This window comes from Entelurus aequoreus, linkage group LG05, assembly GCF_033978785.1.
Source record: "Entelurus aequoreus isolate RoL-2023_Sb linkage group LG05, RoL_Eaeq_v1.1, whole genome shotgun sequence".
Taxonomy (NCBI): Eukaryota; Metazoa; Chordata; class Actinopteri; order Syngnathiformes; family Syngnathidae; genus Entelurus; species Entelurus aequoreus.
The window spans coordinates 47018930-47046259 of record NC_084735.1 but is presented as its reverse complement, the minus strand read 5'-3'; the positions used below and the strand labels follow the sequence as shown (position 1 = coordinate 47046259).

General features: G+C 37.8%; 2 protein-coding genes across 8 annotated transcripts in view; one reads left to right on the top strand and one right to left on the bottom strand.

Annotated features, from left to right (window-relative positions):
* The window catches only part of LOC133650709 (cytotoxic and regulatory T-cell molecule), a 28273-nt gene extending 4232 nt beyond the window's left edge, over positions 1-24041 (bottom strand). Inside the window, exons 1-5 of one of the 3 annotated variants that reach the window (XM_062048281.1) lie at positions 23813-24041; positions 3557-3697; positions 3297-3449; positions 2105-2224; positions 1679-1834 (exon numbers count right to left, since the gene is read on the bottom strand). In XM_062048281.1, coding sequence (XP_061904265.1) covers positions 1679-1834; positions 2105-2224; positions 3297-3449; positions 3557-3665 — 538 coding nt within the window. In that variant the 5' untranslated portion in view covers positions 3666-3697; positions 23813-24041. Of the gene's footprint in view, positions 1-1678; positions 1835-2104; positions 2225-3296; positions 3450-3556; positions 3698-4406; positions 4493-23812 lie in introns of those variants that run through there. The other 2 variants (XM_062048282.1, XM_062048280.1) reach the window with 2 other exon arrangements.
* On the top strand, positions 7336-27097 carry si:ch73-261i21.5 (zona pellucida-like domain-containing protein 1). 5 transcript variants are annotated; one of them, XM_062048277.1, is made up of 12 exons: positions 7336-7549; positions 8074-8173; positions 10686-10790; positions 14465-14656; positions 14749-14933; positions 18603-18675; positions 19933-20030; positions 22001-22081; positions 23339-23510; positions 23644-23761; positions 23832-23852; positions 26774-27097. In XM_062048277.1, exons 3-12 carry the CDS (start codon positions 10755-10757, stop codon positions 26923-26925), a joined length of 1128 nt encoding a protein of 375 aa, XP_061904261.1. In that variant the 5' UTR covers positions 7336-7549; positions 8074-8173; positions 10686-10754; the 3' UTR covers positions 26926-27097. The 5 variants fall into 5 exon arrangements, with proteins under 5 accessions (XP_061904261.1, XP_061904259.1, XP_061904262.1 ...); XM_062048275.1 differs by having other exon boundaries at positions 14430-14656; XM_062048278.1 differs by having other exon boundaries at positions 14430-14656; positions 23644-23724; positions 26774-26930.
* Positions 27098-27330: the final 233 nt, after the last annotated feature.

The following is a 27330-nucleotide window of genomic DNA, read 5'->3' as shown; positions in this document are numbered from 1 at the left end:
AACGGATGCACTTTTCACAAACGACTACCTGGGGTAACCACAGGTTTTGAGGGCTTCTCTCAAATGCCTATGCTCTTTCTCTTTGGCCTGTGGGCTGGTAGGAACATTATCAGCTCGGTGTTGTAGAGTTCTGATAACGCCTAGTTTGTGTTCCAGTGGGTGGTGTGAGTCAAAAAGTAGGTATTGATCGGTATGTGTGGGTTTTCGGTAAACCCCAACATGGAGGCCTGTGTGTTCTCAAATGTGACATCACAGTCTAAAAAAGGCAACTGACTTGTCTTTGACATCCTCTCGTGTGAACTTGATGTTTTTGTCCACTGAGTTAATGTGCTCGGTGAAGGCTTGCACCTCTTGGTTTCTGATTTTCACCCATGTGTCATCCACATATCAGTATCACTGACCTGGTGCTGTTCCCTTAAAAGAGCTCAGAGCTCTCTTTTCCATGTCCTCCGTGTAAAGCTTTGCTACTATGGGGGATACAGGTGATCCCATGGCACAACCATGTATTTGTCGGTTAAACGTTCCCATGAATTGAAAGTATGTAGTGTCAAGGCAAAGTTACAGCAAAAGACAAATCTGTTCTGGGTTTAGTGTGGTTCTATCCTGTAAGGTTCGATGACCTAGTAGACGTTGCCTCACAGTCTCTACTGCATCCTGGGTTGGAATACAGGTGAACAGGGAGGTGACGTTGAATGAAACTATAGTCGAGTTTTAGATCTCTGATCTGTGCTACAAAGTCAATTGAGTTTTGGACGTGATGTGGAGTTTTGCCAACCAAAGGTGCTAAGATGTTGGCCACATACTGAGCAATATTGTACAGTATGTCACAGAGTTAATGCTGCTGACAATTGTTCTGAGGGGAGCCCCATCTTTGTGTATTTTTGGAAGGCCATAAATACCAGGGATGGTTTCTTGTGGGTATAATCGGTAACACAATGCCCGGTTGATGGCTTCTGACTTTTGTAGAGTTTGTAAGTACTCAATTATTCTTCTCTTGTACCCACTTTTAGGATCCTTTTTGAGTATTTCATATGTGTTGGAGTCTTTGAGAAGTGTAAGCAATTGGTTCTAAGTTGAGAGGGATGCCCACTGTAACATCTCCTCAAAGTCAGTCGCCAGTTGATTCCGCTGCACTTAAGATTTTGTTCAGGAATGTATATACATTAAGAAAACACATATACTGTACATTCGAGCTTGTATTTTTTGTATTTATACTCGCAATATAAAAAAAGGCACATGTATTACAAAAATGGAATTTTGAAAATGTTATACAAATTTTGCAGCAAAAACAAATAACTACAAACAATGTTTCTTTGCAAAAACAGACTAATCCTAATCCTATATAGTGCTTTCCTGGCCCTAAAACTGAGTGAAAACAGATCAGTTTTTCCAGAGGAGGGTTTTCTTCCATGTGAATGAAAAAAAAACTAAGTGCAAACGTGTCAAAAAGTATTGCTGTATTTTGTCAATGTCTGGTCTAATGGTTGTCGGCAGTGTGGTTTCTGTTATCGCTCAATTATGTTGCAAATGTTAGTGGGAATGTTTGTGTCTATATTATGACCAAAGTCAGCTATGATAGGCTCCAGCTCCCAAAACATAAGCAGTAGAAAATGAATGGCTGGATGGAAAATACATTTTTCAATTTCAATACAAATTTTTGTACTGCACAAGTACTTACAGTATTTGCCAATTTTGACAAAGTTCATCAGGGGTTGTAAATGCAGACATGGATGGCGAACAATGCATTTCACTGCAACTCTGGTATTTACTGACTGCAAATGTACCATATCCATAGAAACATACTTTTTACCCTTGTATTTAGCTTGGGCATTACCTGTGGAGTAAAACAGGTGTGATTACCTTGTAATGATGTTAAAAGAGCCATCACAAATAATGAAGTCCACTTATGAAGATTACCTTTGGAATACAGCATAATGCCGTAAGTTAAGGGCTACTAAAGCTCCTTTTTGATTAAAATGTATTTTCTGCTAGTCTTTAAAAAAAAAAAAAAAAAAAAAATAAATATATATAAAATACTGAATATTTTCATTCTTCAAATTGCAAGTGTAATTTCTGACATTATTATTATTACTAATCAACTCACCCAAAAATTCAGGTCCGTAATCAAACTTCCAAGAGATCTGAGGAGGAAAATGGTTCCCCTCAGCAGTACACTGTATGACAAACATCCCGTCATGCTTTGTCACTCTCATTTTTGGAACACCTTTAAAGGGATCGGCAACAGATGACAAGTTGTGAGAACATCCTGGTATAATGATAACTACTAATACTACAGTAGTACCTCGACTTACGAGCTTAATTGGTTGTATGACCCAGCTCTTGACTCAAATCACTTGTATCTCAAATCAACGTCTCCCATTGAAATTAATTAAAATTAATATAATTGGTGCTTTCACACATTTAACATACAACATGTCTTTAAAAAATTTAAATACTACATGAAAATTAAAAGTAATGTGATAATAATGTTTTGTACATGTAATGTACCTAATAACGTGCTTCTCCGTCAAACACACCATCAGCAGCTTTTCCATATTTTCATAGATAAATGCCCGCTGTTTAGATACTATTTAAAAGTTCTTGGCTGGGGTTAGATTCATACCGCTCCAGTATGGCAAAGACTTGCAGTGAGACGCTCAAATTGCTGCAAGTTAGCTAGCTACACACTCTGTCATGTTTTTGGTGATTTCCTGTTTTTGATTCAATAAGTGTAATCCACTGTCCTTCACACTCACATTATTCATCCCACTGGGTTGGAAAACAAAGTTATGTCAAACTTTAGCTTTAAGCTAATGCTAGCAAGTAGGACCAGATGCTTTAGGCAGATCTTACGGGGTAAACCAACTAGTGGCGGGGATGCCCTGTAACTCAAATTTTTGCTTGCAACTTACCAATTATTCCAGAGACAGCTCTTATCTCAAACACTCTAAAGTTGGGGCACTCTTAAGCTGAGGTACCACTGTACTTACTGTCTATTACTTTATTAAATAAAATAATTAATAAGTAAATATTATAAATATATATATATGTATACACATACATATATAATATTAATATTATAAATATTATAATACACATATATATATATATACACATATATATATATATATATATATATATATATATATATATATATATATATATATATATATATATATATATATATATATATATATATATATATATATATATATATATATATATATATATACATATAATAACATAGGCATAACAGCCACATCTTAAAAATAAGTGGAAACAAGAATTAAACCTACCTAACACTGTCAATTCCACTTTCTTTTCCGTTATATGATGGCCATACTGAGAGCATGTGTAGTTTCCCCCGTCTTTAAAAGAGACATTGGAAATACTGATGGCGAATTGCGACTCCGTCAGTTTGCTTATGCTGTAACGCTTGTCCTTTAAAGCTGAAATTGAGGGGGAAATAAAACAAACATTCTCAGCATTAAAACAATCCGAGATGTTATTTTAATATCCTGCACACATGTAACGAGTGTAGTAGTTTTGTATTTACCCTTGTTGGGATTGAAGAACATAGAGTAGCCATCAGGGTTCTTCCAGTCAATGTGTTGCTTATGTGCGTTTGAAATGGAGCAGGCAAGCCTTACCGTCTGACCCTTCATCACAGTCACTCGTTGCCAAACAGCGAGCGAAACTACAGCGACAAACACAAGGGTGATTTACCTGCACTTTTATTTGCAACTTTGCCACTTGTTCTCTCTGTGTTTACATTTATAACAATACTATACAATGTTGTACTGATGTGATGTAATTTTGTAAGGCAGCTCCCTGTTAAACAACTGTATCTCTCACAGGAAATAATGTGGTTAGAGCTTTAATCACGAGAGTGAAAGTACTGTTAGAAGCACAAAGAGGCGTTCGTTCATTTTCAACAGTAACAACGAACAACTTAAAATTCTTGGTTGTATATGCCAAAAGTGAGTAAAACATTGTTATTTAACTTGGAACATAATTTATAGCTGCACCAAATATACTTTAAATACCAGATTATGCTGATACATAATTTTTCATGAACTACGGTAGTTAGTATTCACTGTATACATAGGCGCCGATCCCGTGGGTGCTCGGGCTTTGAAGCACAAAGCCGAGCACCTACGTGAGATTGATGGCAACTTTCAATCTTTAAAATAATTTTTGAAAAATCAATCTTGTAGTAGTTAATTTTGTGGCGAGTTTGGTCCGTTTTACAAAATAATAAAGCCACAAATCATATGGGATATTAACTTCGCTGAATGTCTACTTTTTTAAGGCACACACACACCGAGCAATGCACTTGCAGAAATGTAGATCGGCGCCTATGACTATACAAGCCCATATGGTAGTGTCAATTGTAAAGGTCTCACCATGTGTCAGTGCCAAGAAGATGCCAAGCTTCAGTTTTACCTCCATTGCTGTTTTTCAGTCACAACGTTGTCACTGACACATCCCCTCTTCTTTTGACCTTTTTGTACAACAGCAGGGGGCCTTCCGTGATGTCACAGAAATGTGGTTTCCTCTGTCGTCTTCATACAAAGACAGTTCGACAATTTTTTTTTATTGTTTTACTATATATTGTCATATTAACTAACTTTACTTGTTGTATTAGTGATAAAAGTAATAGTAGTTATAATAATTAATATATACTGTATGTGAGTAATCTAGTCTGACTGGTAACACGTTTTATTTTGGAACCAGCTGACTCATAATATGACAAACAAACACCCTAATATGTGTGCATTGTTAAATCCGCCATGACGAGTGGGGACTGACTTGTTTGTCGAAAGGAAAACATTGTGCTAAATGCAGAGGATGCAGCTTGTTAGTTTCTCCATCATCCCTTGGGACGAGCATAGCCAGCCGCCAAATGACGCCACTGCACAACCTGAAGCTTCATCTTTAAAGCGGAACTTTTGAAACTTGCCTATCATTCACAATCCCAATGTAAAACAAGAAAACATGAATTTCTCTTTTTTGCGCAGTCTAAATCGTAAACAACTGCTAGTACGAGGCGGCTAACAATGTAGCTAACGAGAGTCCTCAATAAGTTTTATTCACCTGGCGTCACTATATGCAAGGCATGGAAGTGGTGGTCAAGCGAGTGTCTGTTGTACAAGCATTCTGGGCGGATTTTGCCTTTCGCGAAATAAAATGCTCTTTTGCTTGAGTTGTTTTAGGCTTTTGGAACCATTCAAGACCAAAAAAGATCAACTTAAAGTTTTCTGTAAAATAAAGTCTGCCATGATTATTGGTATTTTTTTGTTGTTGATGTAAATATAGTTTATTGCTATGCGCTCTGTGAAATTAATGCAATGGCAATGCTTAAGATGACCAAAATACGGTAAATATTACATGTTATCATGAAAGTGCCTGTCACTATATTAAATATATATTTCTACAGTTTGTATATAAAACGTTGTTGGATGTTTTTTTAGAAATCTTTATAGGCGTAAAATATTGTATCCCCATCACCTGCATTGTTAGCCACCTCTTGCTGGCAGATTTTTTACAAATTAGACTGCACAGAAAGAAAAAGAGGAGTGTTCTTGTCTTACATACAAATCGTGAATGATGAGCAATATCCCCCCCCCCCCAAAAAAAAGCACAGTTCCTCTTTAAAGAGTAATAATGTGAGTAAATAAATTACCTTTCAACACTGAGCACTTAAGGTGTGTTATGTCTGCAGGAAAATGTTTCAGTAATCTCTTCGACACGGTTATGTAAGTTGAATTTGTAAAAGTGGAGGAATGCCACTCAATGCTACTATCCATGTGAGATCATCTTCAGTCTATTGTTGCTTGTTGTTTGGTTCCAGAGTTACTGGAGGTGATCTGGAAGTATTTTAGGTTCAGGTGACAATTGTTGATGGTTTTGTTTGAGAGGGGTGTGCCTTTTTACTCGAGTTTGAAATGGTGTCAGAAGACCCAATTTCTTCACAAAGAAAAATAGCTGCAGGCAGAATTAGGTGTAAAAAACACACAAAAAAACCCATAAAAATCTAATATTTTTTGTCGGGAATAAGATATTGGTTAGTCTTTGTTGATCGGCTCATCAATTTATAAATATGGAAGAACTAATGCAGCATGCATTTATAGTAGGCTATGCAATATCTACAGGGCTGGTCAATTTAAGTTGTTGTAAGTAAAGTTAGAGCTGGTCAACATTTCCTTTCTGGTTTTTTTTACATCCATCCATCCATTTTTTACCGCTTATTCCCTTCAGGGTCGCGGGGGGCGCTGGAGCCTATTTTAAAAAGCATATCTATGTCACAGTGGCGCATTGCAGCTGTTGATGTAGAGGAGGCAGATATGGTAGGTGAAGTGCAGATAGTAAGGTATTTCATTTATGTACCAGGCAGGAGAAAATAATAATAATACAGGTTGTGCAAAACAATGTTTTTCAACAGGAGAGGAGAAATGCAAAAAAATAATATTAATATTTTATAAAGTGTCTGATTACACAACACTAAAATCTTTATTATACTGTATTATTATGTGGAATTGAATTACGCCAGAATAGACAAATAATTAAAACTCTTTAATCATCATAAAAGTCACAGTCTGTATTCACCACTGCACTATTATTTATTAGCCTTGCACATATCAGTTATTTAAGTACTTCTTTATATTTTGGTTATTTGTTAATATCAATGTTTATCAATGTTTATTTATATAGCCCTAAATCACAAGTGTCTCAAAGGGCTGCACAAGCCACAACGACATCCTCGGTACAGAGCCCACATACGGGCAAGGAAAAACTCACCCCAGTGGGACGTCGATGTGAATGACTATGAGAAACCTTGGAGAGGACCGCATATGTGGGTAACCCCCCCCCCTCTAGGGGAGACCGAAAGCAATGGATGTCGAGTGGGTCTGACATAATATTGTGAAAGTCCAGTCCACAGTGGATCCAACACATCAGTGAGAGTCCAGTCTATAGTGGGGCCAGCAGGAAACCGTCCCGAGCGGAGACGGGTCAGCAGCGCAGAGATGTCCCCAACCGATGCACAGGCTAGCGGTCCACCCGGGGTCCCGACTCTGGACAGCAAGCACTTCATCCATGGCCACCGGATGTGTTGTTTACATTGTACAAAGAGAGCCTTGTGTGTTTAGCATACTTGGCCAATAAAGCTGATTGTAAAACTGACTTAAGAAACAATATAAGCATATGGTGTTTGCAACGTGCATGGATGAAGAAGATCCATCCATTTTCTACCGCTTGTCCCTTTCAGGGTCACGGGGGGTGCTGGAGCCTATCTCAGCTGCATTCGGGCGGAAGGCGGGGTACACCCTGGACAATTCACCACCTCATCACAGGGCCAACACAGACAGACAACATTCACACACTAGGGCCGATTTAGTGTTGCCAATCAACCTATCCCCAGGTGCATGTCTTTGGAGGTGGGAGGAAGCCGGAGTACCCGGAGGGAACCCACAAAGTCACAGGGAGAATATGCCAACTCCACACAGAAAGATCCCGAGCCCAGGATTGAACCCAGGACCTTCGTATTGTGAGGCACACACACTAACCCACCGTGCTGCCCATCATTTACCCTAAATTTAATTCATCGGTCATTACATCATAACATATTGTTAGCTATGTTTGTCTTTTTCTTGACACCTGTTGTTATTCATCTATGTATTTGTTTATTGATAATCTCTGTATCCATATAAAAAAATCTATGTATTAATTATTCAACATGTCAAACACAGAAAGTGGACAAACTATCAGTAATTGCTAAGACATGGAGAAGAGCAGGATTAAATAAGATCTGATCTTCCAACTCCTTTTTGTTCAATTGTACAAGCGTAAACATTAGCAATCAATATAGGCCTATACTTAATGAAACAACTAAATCCTTACCATCACTAAAATTAAATTTTGGAATGACTGTATAGTTACTAACATCCCCAACACGATGGACATAGTATATCACTTCATATTGTTCCTGTGCTGTCAGATGATCTGGTTATAGATTCCGCAACAAGCTAACCAGCTTGTATTACTCTTACATTTCCCTTTCTTTCTCTGGAGGCTTCCTATGAACTCCTTTTGGCTCAAAATGAGGACAGTATAAATGACAGAGGGCATATTCGTGACAGCAAAGACAGAGAAGTCCTACTCAGGGAAACTGGTGAGGAAATGCTTTTTGATCCTACTTATTATATATACAGTATATGTATTATATAAATTGTATTTTAAATATAATTTAAATAATGTGTGTAATATATATATATATATATATATATATTTATATATATATATATATATACAGTCGCGATCAAAAGTTTACATACGCTTGTAAAGAACATAATGTCATGGCTGTCTTGAGTTTCCAATAATTTCTACAACTCTTATTTTTTTGTGATAGAGTGATTGGAGCACATACTTGTTTGTCACAAAAAACATTCATGAAGTTTGATTCTTTTATGAATTTATTATGGGTCTACTGAAAATGTGAGCAAATCTGCTGGGTCAAAAGTATACATACAGCAATGTTAATATTTGGTTACATGTCCCTTGGCAAGTTTCACTGCAATAAGGCGCTTTTGGTAGCCATCCACAAGCTTCTGGCAAGCTTCTGGTTGTATTTTTGACCACTCCTCTTGACAAAATTGGTGCAGTTCAGCAAAATGTGTTGGTTTTCTGATATGGACTTGTTTCTTCAGCATTGTCCACACGTTTAAGTCAGGACTTTGGGAAGGCCATTCTAAAACCTTAATTCTAGCCTGATTTAGCCATTCCTTTACCACTTTTGATGTGTGTTTGGGGTCATTGTCCTGTTGGAACACCCAACTGCACCAAAGACCCAACCTCTGGGCTGATGATTTTAGGTTGTCCTGAAGAATTTGGAGGTAATCCTCCTTTTTCGTTGTCCCATTTACTCTCTGTAAAGCATCAGTTCCATTGGCAGCAAAACAGGCCCAGAGCATAATACTACCACCACCATGCTTGACGGTAGGCGTGGTGTTCCTTGGGATTAAAGCCTCACCTTTTCTCCTCCAAACATATTGCTGGGTATTGTGGCCACACAGCTAAATTTTTGTTTCATCTTACATCTCATGGACAAAGATAAGACCTTCTGGAGGAAAGTTCTGTGGTCAGATGAAACACAAATTGAGCTGTTTGGCCACAAGTGTATGTAAACTTTTGATCGAGACAATATATATATATATATATATATATATATATATATATATATATATATATATATATATATATATATATATATATATATATATATATATATATATATATATATATATATATATATATATATATATATATATATATATATATATATATATATATATATATATATATATATATATATATATATATATATATATATATATATTGCATTATATATATATATATATATATATATATATATATATATATATATATATATATATATACATACATACATACATACATACACTACGTTCAAAAGTTTGGGGTCACATTGAAATGTCCTTATTTTTGAAGGAAAAGCACTGTACTTTTCAATGAAGATAACTTTAAACTAGTCTTAACTTTAAAGAAATACGCTCTATACATTGCTAATGTGGTAAATGACTATTCTAGCTGCAAATGTCTGGTTTTTGGTGCAATATCTACCGTAATTTCCGGACTATAAGCCGCACCTGACTATAAGCCGCACCAGCTAAATTTAGGGGAAAATACAGATTGCTCCATATATAAGCCGCACCCGACTATAAGCCGCAGGGTTTTGATGTGTAATTAGCGGAGTATATAGGGGTTCCTGCTACCACGGAGGGGATTGTCGGGACAGAGATGACTGTTTGGGAACGCAAAGCGTCCCATTTATTAACAATAAATCTTTCAATCATTCAATCAAACTTTCACATCTTTGACATGGCGAACAGCATTCGTGCAGAGTACAAATAATACAACGGTGCAAAGTAATACAAAGTGCTTGCCTGTACGTTATCAAATAACCAGCCTACCGGTATATGAAAAGTCAGTCTTTAATCATTGTGTCATCGTCTTCCTCCTGCGTACTAAAACCACCGAAATCCTCTTCGTCGGTGTCGGAGAAGAACAGGCCGTAAATAAGCTGCACCCTTGTATAAGCCGCAGGGACCAGAACGAGGGGAAAAAGTAGCGGCTTATAGTCCGGAAATTACGGTACATAGGTGTATAGAGGCCCATTTCCAGCAACTATCACTCCAGTGTTCTAATGGTACAATGTGTTTGCTCATTGGCTCAGAAGGCTAATTGATGATTAGAAAACCCTTGTGCAATCATGTTCACACATCTGAAAACAGTTTAGCTCGTTACAGAAGCTACAAAACTGACCTTCCTTTGAGCAGATTGAGTTTCTGGAGCATCACATTTGTGGGGTCAATTAAACGCTCAAAATGGCCAGAAAAAGAGAACTTTCATCTGAAACTCAACAGTCTATTCTTGTTCTTAGAAATGAAGGCTATTCCACAAAATTCTTTGGGTGACCCCAAACTTTTGAACGGTAGTGTATATATATGTATATATATATATATATACATATATATATATAAATGCACACATTTTATTACATCGGTCAGTTAGTGGCATTGATTTTGGGCAGGGGTGTATGACTAATAATTAGCACTATTATGATGATGATGATTATTATTTTACAGCACTTTTGAGCAATATGTGGCTGGCTCTTGTTGTTTTTCAACTCACATCTCTCCTAACAAAAGCTCAACATGTCTGCATTGGGAAATCCACATTCAGAAGTCCAGGTCAGTTCAATCAGCTTTCAGTCCCTATAGTATTTTGCGATGTCGCGATCGCGCCAATTCAAGCAAATTGAACCATCTCTCATGAATTAAGCTTTGCAACTTTTTTCAAAGTCTGCAACTTCCCCGCAAATTTTGGCCTATCAGTGTCATTTTCGGCAACCAAACTTGTCTCTGAGCAGCGCTCAAACACGCACGTCAACTGTTTATAATCAAAACGTATCTTTCTTTCTTGTAAAGCAGGAACAGCAACATGTAACAATATATCAACTTTTCATTGCTCAAATGATACATTTTTTGTGACGTTCTCCCACGTAGCTCAGACCTGCTTCCTGTTCCTGTCTAAGGGGCTAAGCCTTCTGGGTAATGTAGTACATGAAATTCACTTAAAGTTAAAGTTAAAGTACCAATGATTATCACACACACACTAGGTGTGGTGAGATTATCCTCTGCATTTGACCCATCACCCTCACCCCCTGGGAGGTGAGGGGAGCAGTGAGCAGCAGCGGTGGCCGTGCCCGGGAATCATTTTTGGTGATTTAACCCCCAATTCCAACCCTTAATGCTGAGTGCCAAGCAGGGAGGTAATGGGTCCCATTTTTATAGTCTTTGGTATGACTCGGCCAGGGTTTGAACTTCTTAGTTTACGTGTATTTAGATATTTGTTTCATCTCTATCTATCCAGCTAAAACAATTAAGAACATCGCAAAGAGGCAGCATTTTTACATGTTTAAGATGTTGAAGTGTGATGATAATCTCTCATTGTCTTTGGTGGTGTTTCTTTCAGTAAATATAATCACCAATTACTATTATTAGTTATAATGAATTGAAAAAACAATACAGTAATTTGACAATGAGCTCCGAGTATGTGCTTTTACTGCAATCTACTTTTAAATTTATGTGGTACAAAACGATTAAAACATCAACACAGTATTTGTTATTCAGTTTCTCCTAGTTCTCCTGTCCTTTTTGAGGTTATGATTACAATGAATACTTAAAACACTGATTACAAATTTATAAAACCCCAAGTTGAAAAATGTAAGCCTCAAGACGTTGCAACTTTACCTGCAACTTTCTGAAAAAGCTGCGCATTTTAGGCTCCCTATTCTCTGGAAGCACTTTTTTCGTAGTTAGTAGTATCTCGGGCTGTGAATCTTTGGGCACCACGCGATTCGATTCGATTCGATTCTTGGGGGTAACCATTTGATTCAGAATCGATTCTCGACTCAAAATCGTTACATCAGGTGCCAGTTCTATGATTAACAACATTCCTCCATAAGATAGATCAACAGCTCTGATAAAAGAAAACTGGTCTGTTTAATACAATTCTACCCAAACATTTACCAAAGTGGTTGGACAGGACAGATTAAAAAAAAAAAAAATGTATTACATTTTTTTTTTAATCGATTAAGAATCCTTACAAATAAGAATCGCGATTCACTTGAAAATCTATTTTATTTTTTGACACTCCTATCCCTGCGCTGGTGTTTTGGTAGTTTATTAGTGAACCCATGAAAACTAAATACGCACAATAAGCCCAGCACCTGAAATAGAAGTACAGTGGTACTTTGGTTTATAGGTTTAATTTGTTCGGGACAGTGCTCGGAACTCAAAATACTCTGATCGTAAATTAATCTTCGCCACTGAAAAAGGTTAAAATGCCATTCCTTTGTAAAGACCATTCCAGAAGCGTAAGGTTAGCCTGCTTTATCCATTTCAAATGCAGTTCACGGCGATGGTGGTTCCTAAACATCCTAATCAATTTTCTGTCGGTATGAGTACCGAATTTTGTACCAATATGGGTACTGATCAAAGTCTGTCCGTACTATGGGTACTGATTCACGTAAAGTCAAACGGTGCCATATATCGATACCTTTGTTGTACATGACGTCATGTCAGGTCGCAAACTCGGCACCGGCTCAAGCACTTGGCTGGGAAAGAAGCTGTCAAGCACTTAGAGTGGACTCAGCTGAACCGTCTGTAGGTAATGTTAAAATGTTCCATGACACCAAAGCAAGAAGAAGGTGCTGAAAAGTATAGGATGTCTCCGCTTTTCAAAACGTGCTAGCTCAATGCTAATTTACATTGGATTTGCCACAGACGCACTTCGGATTAGCAATAGCGATTTTTGATGGTGATTTCAACACCTTCATATTTTGTATACAAAAATACAACTAACATGCATGTCATAAACTGGTGTGTAATGAATAAGTACAGTACTTACAATATAAACACTTTGTAGGGCTCAACAAAATAAAATACTGGCACATTCAAAAACTACTTCCTGATTAAGGCAACGCACCATAGTCCAGAGCCGTGTATTGAAAGAGTATGGACAATTCGGTTTCAGAACATGTCCTAAATGATTGGTCAAAAGCCCCTCACGTGACTACAGGGCGCCATGTTGAGGACCATCTTTGAGCTGGCCGCAGCTGGAGCTATGCGTACACCGCACTTATTCATTCCGCATCTCTTTTAATTGAAGAGTTTTTTGCCGTGTAAACATGTACTGTTGTACAGCAGGGGGCTGCTCCACTCGTAAAAACTGCACAAAGCATTTTCATCGCTTTCCCGCAACACAGAAAGGAGAAAAGTACGGGACAAGAAGGTTCGCTGGGAACAACAACATTATATTTTGCGAGGTTCGATGGCCACAATTTATTATACACAGTGCATTACTATTGACTCTGGACATGATTGACCTATGTTGTAGGCTGAAACTCTTTTTATCCAATCTTTTTATAACAGGGCTGCTGTTATTGCTAATCAATTCTTGCCATGTTTTTTTTGATGTGCAGTGTGACAGCAAACTGTTTCAAGCCTTCATAAAAAAGGTTCATATGTAAATGAATTCAAATGTTCATAGGAATGTGTTTGATTCTACAAGTCTAGTTCATTTATATACAGTACATGTTTGAGAAACTTCTCAAGTTGTCTATAACAATCTGACAGTCATAAAAGTCTGCCAGCATTTCAAACTGATCAATATGTTATCAGACATGTATAGTTGTGTTACAACCGTTATAAAGCACTTCATTGTCAACATTTGGTCATTTAATTACATATATATGCAAAATAGATCCAGTACAGACAGAACATCATTATAATTGGGTCATTGTGCGAGCTGAACTCATAATAATTTTGAGGAATATTTTTCTCTCAAAACATATATAATATGCATCTGGACCAGATATGTTCTATATATACATTATGTTTATGATATATATGTTTCAAAAAATGCATACACAACTGAAAAACATTTTTACTTTATTGATATGTTTTATTAATTTTCATTAATTGCAAACATATAAGCAAATCAACAGTCAATTAATTGTGGATTGTACATGGCAAAAAATATAATTATAATTATATATATATATATATATATATATATATATATATATATATATATATATATATATATATATATATATATATATATATATATATATATATATATATATATATATATATATATATATATATATATATATATATATATGTATATACATAGTCATTATATATAAATATATATAACAATATATAACAGTATTACCATGATAAACAAGTTGTTATTGTTCTTATTTTAAGGCTGTATAAGAGTCACAGGATATGTTCAACTTTCTCATCTTGACTTTGCAGCCAACTCTGACATTGAGGTTTTCTGCGGCTCACAGACGGTGAGCCTCCGAATCCTTCTGTGTCCCATCTACTTCCATGGCTATAATGAGTCATTGGTTTCACTCAACTCTGAGCACTCCAAACACCAATGTAAAGGGACTCCTGATTGGACGGCAGACCCACCTGTCGTCAAATTCAATTTCTCCATCACGGAGGAAGCCATCGCGACATGTTCAAGCAAGTTGATAGTAGGTTATTGTAATCTGATATCGTAATATGATAGAAAGCAGATGTCACTAATTTGTCTTTACTCAGCTTAAGAATTTATTTTGCCTGATAGGTCAATCAGGAAGTGGGAACCGAACTGTTTTCAGACTTCTCAACTGTCCAGTACATTAACATATCAGGCGTGGTCTGCTCGGAAGACCCCAGCACCGGAGCCATTACCTACCATCAAGAGCTGATGTACAGGTTCTCCTGCCGCTACCCCCTGCAGTACCTGGTCAACAATACGCAAATGAGCGTGTGAGTGCATTTACATATTCAAACTAAACTGAAATATTAATATGTGATTGTTTTGGGAAATGTATTTAAGCATATATGTTGTATATACTGTAATTGTATAGTGGAATCTCCAAAGTCAAACATTATTTGTACTATAGTGACAGTTGACCTCCCAGTTTCCCAACGTTAAACATTGAGCCTGATCGACTAAAAGTCTGCATGCACTAAAACATGTACACACTTCATAGCAGAGGTGGAAGTAAGTAAATGTATTGCACGTCTCATGTCTTTAATCCCAGGTCCCAGTCAAATCAAGCCTCAAGTCACCAACTTGGTATTTTTGAGTCTTTCCAAGTCATTGACACTGCTGAGTCATTCCTGGAACTGGAATAGTAGTATATTTTTCAGACTGTAAGGCAAATTTAAAATCCTTTCATTTTCTCAAAAATAGACAGTGCGCCTTATAACCCGGTGCGCATAATTTACGGATTAATTCTGGTTGTGTTTACCAACCTCGAAGCAATTTTATTTGGTATATGGTGTAATGATAAGTGTGACCAGTAGATGGCAGTCACACATAAGAGATACATGTAGACTGAAGGCTGATGCCTGTTGAGTAAATTACGCTAGCAAGTATAGGTCGTTAGTATGTGCCATTGAGAATATAGAACATTACACACAACACTCAAAAATCGGTCACAATGTTTTAGTATGACCCCGAAGGGAATAAGCGGTAGAAAATGGATGGATGGATGGATGGATGGTAAGCTACAAAGCCGCATTGCTTGATGGATTGTCCGAGCATTACAGCTACCGTAGTCAGACGTACTGTGCTTCAACATATGGGTTTTTTACGGCGTGTAAATGAGGACGCCAAAATTACACCTATTTGGAGACACTATCTGGTGTTTTGTTTCGCAATATTATACAAAACCAACTTTTCTTAGTACCTGCTGATGTGTGTCTGGGATCTGCCTAAGAGCCTCGAAAATTATAGTCTGCGCTGTAGTCACCAAGCTCCTTCTTTTTCTCTATCCTCATCTTGTGGTGCATTCATCCGCCGCGGTTTCCATTTCTAATACAAACTAGCATACAGTTCTAACTTATATCTGTCAGAAGACTCGCTATGGAAGGGCTAAAAACTACCGGTACAGCAAAGATGACGTTGTTGAAGTGGAGCCATGTATATACGACCTGGTCTTGCCTTTGTGGATGTTGAGTCCTACTTTTGCCGAAGTGCATGCCATGTTGTTGATCTTCTCCTGCATCTGTTGTTGGGTGTGTGAAAGTAGTGCCAGATCGTCGGCATAGTCCAAGTTGTCCAGTTGTGCCCAAGGTGTCCACTGAATCCCGTTCCTTTCTGGATTCCTGCTAGCCAGCCAATGGCTAGCAGGAAGAGGAGGGGTGAGAGAAGACAGCCCTGTCTGACCCCAGTCTTCACTTGGAATGGCTCAGTTAGCTGTCCTCCATGGACCACCTTACATGTCAGTCCCTCATAGGAGTTCCTGATGATGGAAACAATCTTGGTCGGCACCCCATAATGTTGGAGGAGCTTCCAGAGTGTATCTCTTTCTAAACTGTCAAAGGCTTTCTCATAGTCAACAATGTTTATGTACAGGGACGAGTTCCACTCGATTGATTGCTCCACTATAATGCGCAAAGCTGCAATCTGGTCTGTGCAGGATCGGTCCTTGCGAAAACCAGCTTGCTCATCTCAAAGTTGTACGTCAATGATGTCTTTCATCCGATTCGAGATGACTCTGTTAAAAACTTTTCCAGGCACTGATAGCAGTGTGATCCCTCTATAATTTTCACAGTTGCTGAGGTCTCCTGTCTTTGGTATCTTGATAATGTAACCCTCTTTCCAATCTCTTGGCACCTTTAATGCACCTTATAATCTGGTGCGCCCTATGGCCTGAAATACACGGTAGGGCAATTTTATAAACCATGATTCGTTTTACAATGTGTTTAAAAGATGAAAAAGGAGGATTACCTCCAAATTCTTCAGGACAACCTAAAATCATCAGCCCGGAGGTTGGGTCTTGGGCGCAGTTTGGTGTTCCAACAGGACAATGACCCCAAACACACGTCAAAAGTGGTAAAGGAATGGCTAAATCAGGCTAGAATTAAGGTTTTAGAATAGTCTTCCCAAAGTCCTGACTTAAACGTGTGGACAATGCTGAATAAACAAGTCCATGTAAAAAAAACAACAAATTCAGCTGAACTGCACCAATTTTGTCAAGAGGAGTGGTCAAAAATTCAACCAGAAGCTTGTGGATGGCTACCAAAAGTGCCTTATTGCAGTGAAACTTGCCAAGAGACATGTAACCAAATATTGACATTGCTGTATGTATACTTTTGACCCAGCAGATCTGCTCACATTTTCAGTAGACCCATAATAAATTCATAAAAGAACCTAACTTCATGAATGTTTTTTGCGACAAACAAGTATGTGTTGCAATCACTCTATCACAAAAAAACAAGAGTTGTAGAAACTATTGGAAACTCAAGACAGCCATGACATTATGTTCGTTACAAGTGTATGTAAACTTTTGATCGCGACTGTATATATTAAAGTATAATTTTTTGACATTGAGGATTTCACTGTATTAACAATGGTCAAGTTATACTAGAGTTACTAAGAATAACATGTGTTATTCTTACAGAGCCGTCCACAGGGCTTGAATACCCTTTTGAAACTGTTTTCAACATATATACTAGAGGGGGGGGGGGGGGGTTACCCACATATGCGGTCCTCTCCAAGGTTTCTCATAGTCATTCACCGACGTCCCACTGGGGTGAGTTTTTCCTTGCCCGTATGTGGGCTCTGTACAGAGGATGTCGTTGTGGCTTGTGCAGCCCTTTGAGACACTTGTGATTTAGGGCTATATAAATAAACATTGATTGATTGATTGATTGATATATTTGGGGAAAAAACCAAGCAGTAGTAACTTAATTGGGTCGTTGGTGGAACTCTTAACTCAAAACACTTGTCTCAAATCAACGTAGACCATTGGAATGAATTAAAATCAATTTAATCGGTGCCTTTTAGATATCTAGAAAGTTGTATAAAAACAATGCAATAGAATGTAGTACAAACAACCACGGTAGTTTTATGAAGTAATGTCACAATAATGTACAGCATTTACCTTGGAGATTGGACATCTATGGTATCGCCTTCCAACTGCTTCTTTGTCAAACACACCATCAGCAGCTTTTCCATATTTTCATGGATAAATGTCTGCCGTTCAGATAATTTTTCAACATTCTTGGCTGGCTTTATCAAATCATTGTGCTTCAGTATGGTGCAGACTAGCAGTGCAACAATCTAACTGTTTCGCCAAGTTGGCGACACGCACTGTCATGTTTTTGATGATTCCTTTATTTAATTCAGTGAATTTCATCCACTTCTTCTTCTCAGCACTGTCCTTCCAAAGTTATGTCAATCTCGAGCTATAAGCTAATGCTAGCGACTAAGACCAGATGTTTTGGTCAGGTCTTACAGGGTTCACTGTCACATTTGCTACACCAACTAATGGCGAGATGTTTGTAACACCAATCTTTTCTTGCAACTTAAACCATAACAATTAGCCGAGAGACAGCTCTTATCTCAAAACACTCTTAAGTCGAGACAACTTAGCGTTTATTCCCCATTAACACCATGTTGATAACTAATTTTTTGTCCATTAGGTCTGGAACCAGTGTGGCTGTAAAGGACAGTGATGGAAGTTTCATCAGCACATTGAGCATGCAACTCTATTCGGTATGAAGACTGATCTGTCCTCTGACAACTTCTCTGCTGGTGAAAAAAACATGTTAGGATGAAGGAAATATGGAATTGTGTCTCTGAGATATGCCTGTCTGCTTTTCATAGCTGTGTCAATGGATTATTTTCGCACATTTGTGCCGCGCACACACACGTTATTGTATTTGTTACCTTATTGAGACCTATGAAAAATGCCTCCCTCTTTAGTGAAGTGAAGTGAAGTAAATTATATTTATGTAGCGCCTTTTCTCTAGTGACCCAAAGCGCTTTACATAGTGAAACCCAATATCTAAGTTACATTTAAACCAGTGTGGGTGGCACTGGGAGCAGGTGGGTAAAGTGTCTTGCCCAAGGACACAACGGCAGTGACTAGGATGGCGGAAGCGGGGATCGAACCTGGAACCCTCAAGTTGCTGGCACGGCCACTCTACCAACCGAGCTACACCGTCCTTTAGGATCACCCTTTCTAGATATGTAAAGATTTGTATTTACAACATTAATATGATATACATACATGTATACATATACATAATTTATTTACTTTTTGTTTACAATTGGTTTTTAATCTTCATTATTTACTTCCCGTTATTACAGTATGTCTCTACATACATATTTATTTAAATTTTTTTAATTAATTTTGGCCAAATGGGGCACATTTCAATTTCTTACACACACTTGTTATTACATATGTTGGCCAGAGGGGAGCACTTAATTTTTTTTACACACACTTGTTATTTCATATGTTGACCAGACACACGGTCAACTTGAAAAATCCCTCCTTTTTGGGATCACCCTAATTTTAATAGACTTCACCACCAAGGGTGCAAATAAGGCATTCTCTATTAGATGCAATGGTTTTTCCGAATTGGGACCATGATTTATGTCCTAACTTGTTCACCGGTCTTCATACGGAAGGTACTTTTCCTTGTTGATGTCTCAAGAAGGTTAGAAACACACACACACACACACACACACACACACACACACACACACACACACACACACACACACACACACACACACGCACACGCACACGCACACGCAGAGATTTTGGAGTGCATGTTTTTAAACTGGAGGAATTGCATTTATTAAGTGTGGCAGTTGATAGAATAGAAAAAGAGATATAATATAGTATTACAATGTTTGAGCATTTAAACAAAGTAAAAACAGTTAGACTTGTAAAAAAATGACTTGCACACATCGCTTACTCATGTCCTGGGATGTTTTTTGTTGTTTTGTTTTTTTCGCTAAAAGGACAGCCAATATACATCAAGGCTGCAGATCCCTCCAGGAGGACTTGAGCTAAAAAGCAGGATTTTTGTCCAGATTAAAGCATCCAACCTCACCAAAAGGTATTTCCCACAAAAAGTTTGATGATATAAAAATATTAAGTTTTTGTTGTTTATTCATGTATTTTATCCCTGTCTGACCATTACAACCTTTGAACATTCTGAACTGACCTTCTAGGATATGTCCTGTAGCTTGGTTTTATTTTTTATAATGCATTGTGTAAACGTTTGATGTATTTTCTAAATAGCTACGTATATTAAAACCAAGCCCAATCAAAATAATTATTTCTAAGAACTAGGGGTGACCAGAGCCGATATTGATATTAGGTATTGGTCTGATATCAGAAAAAAAACAACTTGCATCGCGTTTACTGGACAGCCAGTTAACATCTAAATGTCCTCCAATAAGCACGCATGTTTTATTTTTTTCTTGTATTTTAGTCCAGTTCTTTACAAATTTTAAAACAGGGTAGGCTATAGGCTACTATAGGCGCTAGCATTTACGTACATATCAGCCTTGCAGACATTAGCACACATAGACATACGTAATACATTGTTACGTTCTGTTGGTCTGGAACCCCAAAATGCGGAGACGGCAGGCGTAGCGCAGCTAAACATATTTAATCACAAGCAAAACAAAAAATGTATGGAAGCCAAACACCATTAGTAAGCAAGACTAATGGTGCGTTCCAATTGTACTGGGAAGTTGGAATTTCAACTGGAACGCCCCTCCAAGTCGGATTTCCGACTCGGAATGTCGGAGAGCTCTGACCACCCTCAAATGTGTTTCAAAGATGGCGGGTCTGGATGTAAACAGTGATATCCTCTTCTATAATATCCATTATTAGCACTTCTGATTTTATCGTAGTAAATCAACTATATACAATGTATTGTTTTACGTTTATATATGGTAACGTCACTGTAGTGTAAACTATATTTATTTGATGTGGTACCTTCTATATCGCGAGCAATCACGTCTGTGTTTTCTCTGTATCCAGCGTGTTTGAAGGTTGCAGAAATAGTGCATATTTTCCCATAAGTTGTTTAAACTCACACAAGGCAAATGCAAAAATAGCCTTCATGGATGTGGCCATCTTGATTTATGACTTCGTAATTGGAACGCTCTCAACTCGGCAGTGACATTATTCCCAGCTCCGACTTCCCGGGTGAATGAAACGCAGCATAAGTGGTCACAAACAATAATCCCGCCCCGTCCTACTGATGAGGCTGGTTTAGGAAGTTCACTGATTGGCAATGTGAGAATGACATATTTTTAAGTGTTCTTTCTTAATCCTTAATCCATAGTCATGTTTAAAGCAGCTAATATTTTCTCTTGTGAACACTTTGAGTTTTTTATCTTATGTCCGCTAGTAAACTCTTTGTTTCACCTTCCCCGTACTGTCCGCGTAGAGGTATAACATACTCCCTTTTTGTGGAGGAGGCCTTATCGGTTTAGAACAAAAAGGCTGTATTTATTTCTGGGCGGGAGGGGGCTGTTTTCGTAACTTGGTAACATTGCTATTCTGTCTTGGTGGTCCTTATTACTCAACATATATGTCATCCGAAAGAACTTGGGATTGACCAGTGTCTTTTATTCTCTGAGAGGAAGACTGGTCGGACGTAGCAGCAACCAGAACACATTTATCAATATAAACAAGTATAAATAATAATAGTTTTATATTACTTACACATACTCCAGTAATAAACGTGTCCGCATCATTCAACTTACTGCATCATGCGCTTAATTTAATTAATTATGACCAATAGATGTCGCCAAAAAGTAAATTAACAATCCACTTTAAGAGCATACATCTGGGTTTGAGTTTAGTGTTTTTCATACCTACCGTTCTTCTCTGACTAATTTCAACAGATCAAACCTTTTCTCACACTCAACACTACAAAATAAAAGTATGTGCTATGATTCCTGCTGCTATCCGATCTGATCGGAAGTGAAAAAGTTGTATCAGGACTCCTGATAAGAACGGCAGACAACGTTTGCAATTTGTTGTAACACAAGAAACTCCTCCTCACAGACTGAATGTGCTACTGGATCGATGTTATGCTACAGTGACGCCTTCTCCTGAGAATACAGTATATCATGACCTCTTTGTTGGGTAAGCTATAATCCTATATTCCCCCCCATTCTAGAGCAGAGCAGCCATACTGCACACAGACTAGACTGGTTATACACATATTCATCACACATTTATGATGTAGCGCAGTGTTTTTCAACCACAGATACAGTCTGGTGTGCCGTGGGAGATTATGCAGTTTCACCTGTTTGGGTTAAAAATATTTTTTGCAAACCAGTAATTATAATCTGCAAATAATGTGCCGTTGTTAAGTGTCGGTGCTGTCTAGAGATCGGCAGACTAACTATGTTATACCATACCATATCAGTAGGTGGAAGCCGGTAGCTAATTGCTTTATAGATTTTAGGAACACGTTGTGTGAGACGACGATGGTTTGTCGTGATCCCAATATGCAGGCGACAGCGGGAGGCAGCGTGCAGGTAAAAAGGCTTAAACCAAAAATAAACAAAAGATGAGTGCCCCTAAGAAAAGGCATTAAAGCTTAGGGATGGCTATGCAGAAATAAACTAAAACTGAAATGGCTACAAAGTAAACAAAAACAGAATGCTGGACGACAGCAAAAACTTACAGCGTGTGGAGCACATGGCGTCCACAAAGCACATCCGTACATGACATGACAACAATGTCCACACAAAAAAAGATAGCAACAACTTAAATATTCTTGATTGCTAAAACAAAGCAGGTGCGGGGAATAGCGCTCAAAGGAAGACATGAAACTGCAATATGAAAATACCAAAAAAAGAGAAAAAGCCACCAAAATAGGAGCACAAGACAAGGACTAAAACACTACACACGGGAAAACACCAAAAAACTCAAAATAAATCACGGCGTGATGTGACAGGTCTTGACAGTACACCTACTTTGAGACAATAGTTATATTAATGCATTGTTGGTTATGGTTTAAATTCATATCCAACACTTGCGAGAACAACTTTTTTTTGTCTACCGAGTTTAATTTTTTAATGATTTCTGCTGGTGGTGTGCCTCCACATTTTTTCAATGAAAAAAATGCGCCTTGGCTCAAAAAAGGTTGAAAAACACTGATGTAGCGCATATAAAGTATATACAATGTATATACATACAAGTGTATCCTATTCTATATACATTAACTTTTGGGTGTTAAACTTGTGTGTTGTTGTATGTGACATTTTCAAAAGACTAATAATGATTATGACAAATATATTCACAATAGGCAAGCAGTTACACATTTAGCTGCAAAAGTGCTTTGTTGCATGAGGAAGGTCAAAATATAACATGTAAATGTCTGTTCTTTTAAAGGTGTCACAACGATGGCCAGACCATAATGGGCATCAATGGAGAAGAGCAGCAAGCTCAGTTCTCCTTCGAAGCTTTTCGCTTTGTCCAGCATATGAATGCCACTCTCTCCACCTTCTATGTGCACTGTGTCACACGCCTCTGCACCAACACCTTTTGCCCCAACCTAATTCAGGTCAGTCTAAATTGTGGGTGCGACACCGACATGCAGACAAATTCCATCTTGAAATATTTGAATAATAAATGAAAATGTTTGTGTTGTCACGGCAGAAAAAGTAACTTCTACCAATATCCCGATTCCCCTGCAGAACTGCACTGCCACCAGTAACCTGAGGGGGCGCCGTAGTGTCAAAGAGGACCGGGACGCCACCGTGAGCGATATTGCCACTGTGAGCTCAGGCCCCATTACTACACGTTTAAACGAGGGTATACTTGCTGCACGAAGACATGTCAGTATTGACTTCCATCACAAATAACCTGAGTATTTCTCTTGCAGCTTTGGTGGCAGCAGACGAAGGTAAGTCACTTCACAAGTCAAGATGGTCAGACAGAGTTTCAGTATTCAGGTCATCAGATCATAGTAGCACTTGCAGGGGAAAGCAGTCTTGGGCAGGAAATAAAAGCTAATGTTATCAAACGATTTTTCAACGATTATTCAACAATAGATTGGACAAACTCATAAACAAAAGTGGAATACTTGCGGACTGCCAATACGGATACAGAGCAAACATTTCAACATGGATGGCAATACATCAAAATGAAGATACCAAAGCACTAAATGGGAAACAGTGTGCAGCTGCAGTATTCTATTTTTCGTACCATAGAGCGGACCGGATTACGAGGCACACTAATGTTCTATATTCTCAATGAAACGTAGCGTTTATGTGTGACTGCCATCTACTGGCCACACTTATCATTACACCGTGTACCAAATCAAACTGCTTCGAGGTTGGTAATCTGTACATTAGACGCACAGGTTTATAAGGCGCATGGTCAATTTTAAGTGTGCCTTATAGTCGGAAAATGTAATTTTTATGGATCTGACAAACGCATTGGACATAATTAATCATACTATTTTAATCAAACAATTAGAACGCTATGGCATTAGAGGTGTTGGTATTGAACTTGGTAAGAAGTTACTTAACCAACAGGACGCAATATGTGAATAGTGATGGGTTGATGAGGCGTCATGAAGCGTTTCGACACATTGCAAAACTGTATTGATACTGTGCCGACACTGTGTCACTAAATACTGACATCTGCTGGACATTAAAAATCCCTACAGGCAACCTATGGACCGACTCAACTGACACTGATTTTATGACCTAGTATATACAATAATATAAACCAAGTCATTGTATTTCATTTAGGATTATTTCATATCTTCATTTAAATAAAAATATATTTTTATCCTTTTTAGATACAGTCAATAAATAATGTGAATAAGTATCATAACATGGAAATCTAAGAGAACGTGTTGTGAATGCTTGTGGACTGGGAATTTATTTATTTTTTTACACATTTTTATAAAAAACCCCCAAAAAAACCGTTTTTCCAACGTATTAAATTTTAGACGATTTCTCTTCTTAGTTATTATTTCTCCGGCTGTAGAAAAGACCCGCTCACAGGGCACAGAGGAGGCGTCAGTGCGACACAGTTCGCGTACGTGACCGAAACAGCTCATGATCGGTCATGTGACTTTCTTAAAGCGGTACGCACACCGACACAGCGTTTTGCTCTATGAGCTCGACGCATGCGCCGATGCATTGGTGTTGCCGGACCCATCACTATATGTGAAGCTACAGTATATATCAACAGAGCTAGATATATTTTGCAGCGTACCTCAGGAATCAATACTGGGACCAAAATTGTTCAATCTTTATTTAAACATTTACAAAGTGTCTTGATCTGTTGCCTGGATCATGTTTTGTTTAGTTAAGGACTCCCTTCGTTCTGTTTCAGCACCCCTGGGTTTATGCTTTCTTGGTTGCCATGGGTGCTGATTATTTTCACCTGCCTCTGATTAGTGTTCGGGAACCTCACCTGCTCCCGGGCAATAATCAGAGAGCTATTTATTCCTGCTTTTCGCCACACTCAGTTTGGCTGTGTTGTTTGCGCTATGCAACTAGTTACGTGGGTATACTCTTTTGATTCCTGATTCTATGCTAAGCTTTCCCGTTAGCTTTTTCCTTAGCTTCCCGTGCAATCGGCACGCTTTTCTGTATTTTGCCTGATTTTTGGAAAATAAATAATTTTCCTACCTGCTCGCTGCCTGCGGAGTTCCGTCTGCATCTTGGGGAAACGATAACATAAAGTTACAAAGGACTTAGTTTGTATTATTTGCGGATGACAGGACCGTGTTTTGTTCAGGAGAGTACACACAGAAGATAATACAAATAATAACAGAAGAAATTAACAAATTAAAAAGATGGTTTGACAAAATCAGACTGTGTTTGAATCTCAGTAAAACTTAAATAATGCTATTCGGTAACAGTAAAAGGGAAAGTCAAACACAAATAGACGGAGTAGACATTGAAAGGGTTAGATAAATTAACTTTTGGGGTGTGGCAATAGATACAATTAACTAGAAATAAATATTTTTATAATGAATAAATCAAAAATCACCGCATATTCTCTACTGCTCAATAGTGTTACATTTTACAATGAAAGATCAATTAAAGTAATACATAATGTTGGATATAGAGAACATACAAACCCTTTATTTAGTGAATCATAAACACTGAAACTCAAATGAGTTGGTGCATTTGCAAACAGCTAAACTGATGTATAAAGCTAACTATAACCTGCTACCCAATAATGTACAACAATTCTTCTCAACAAAAGAGGAGAAATATACCCTTGGAGAAAAGTCTAACTTAAAACATTTGTATTTTAGTCAAGCCATTTACAAAAGGTAAACATGGTGGGCTATAAGCTATAGGAGCTAGCGGCGACACAACAGCTAAGCCCAAAGAGCATACAGGCTAGACATACGTAATAAGTGTCCTTAATTAAATATACTGCAGTGTAAAACATGTCAATACAAAACATTAAAACAAATATAATTGCATATTGAACATACAAAGTCTCCAAGGGAGAAGAGTATTAGAAAGTATCCAGTAACAAACATGTCCGCATCATTCAACTTCCTGCGCCATACCCTTAATTTAATTAATTATTGTGACCACTAAGTGTCGCCAAAACACAAATCAGCAGTCTACTTTTTTAAAGGCTTAATCTGCCATACGGGGAGTGTTTTATTGATCAAACCTTTTCTAACATTCCACACTGCAAAATATGTTCTATGATTTGTGCTGATTTCGTATTGGAATAATAATGGTCAGCCAACACTCAAGGGTCCAATATCTATATTGAATTGAAAGTGAAAGTATTTTGTAAGAAGCATTTCTAATACTTTCTCTGGAATTGTCTTACCAGGTGTTCATCAGCCTCATGTGAACGACACCATGCTGGCGGTGTCGGTCGCAGCAGCCATCGTTGGAATTGTCTGCCTTGGTTTGGCTGTGTTTGTTACTTTCCGTACAAACAAGTCAAAAGAGAATTTTAACAATACAAACCAAAAGACGTAAAAGATTGACACCGTTTTGTTGGATTTAAGTCACATTATGACTGAGTTGAACAGTTATTAAGAGTACTTCTGACATTTAAAAAGATGTTGAATGTAGGGAGTGAATTTTTCATTACCCTCGCACAGCCGTATTTTTATGAAATTGTATAAAAAAATAAAAATAAAGGGGTCCTGTGTGGAAGTGTAGTAGAATTTCTGACCTTTGACCTGTATTTCTTGTCTTTTAAGAATGTCCGCTCATTTTCAATTCTCTTCTATTTTGTGCCATTGAATGGACCGGTTGTGGGACAAAGGTGAATATGGAGTTATGCCAACCTGTCTACAGAATGTTTAGATTTTCCAAATATGACTAGGAGATACAAGGTTGTTTTGGAACAGACAAAACCAAAACAAAACAATCGTGGCG

Bases quoted from the DNA above. Each gene is read 5' to 3' on its own strand.
- si:ch73-261i21.5 (XM_062048275.1), top strand. From the start codon at position 10,700: ATGTGGCTGGCTCTTGTTGTTTTTCAACTCACATCTCTCCTAACAAAA. The intron at 14,657-14,748 runs GTAGGTTATTGT...TTTGCCTGATAG, and splicing joins CATGTTCAAGCAAGTTGATA to GTCAATCAGGAAGTGGGAAC. The intron at 22,082-23,338 runs GTAAGCTATAAT...GTTCTTTTAAAG, and splicing joins TATCATGACCTCTTTGTTGG to GTGTCACAACGATGGCCAGA.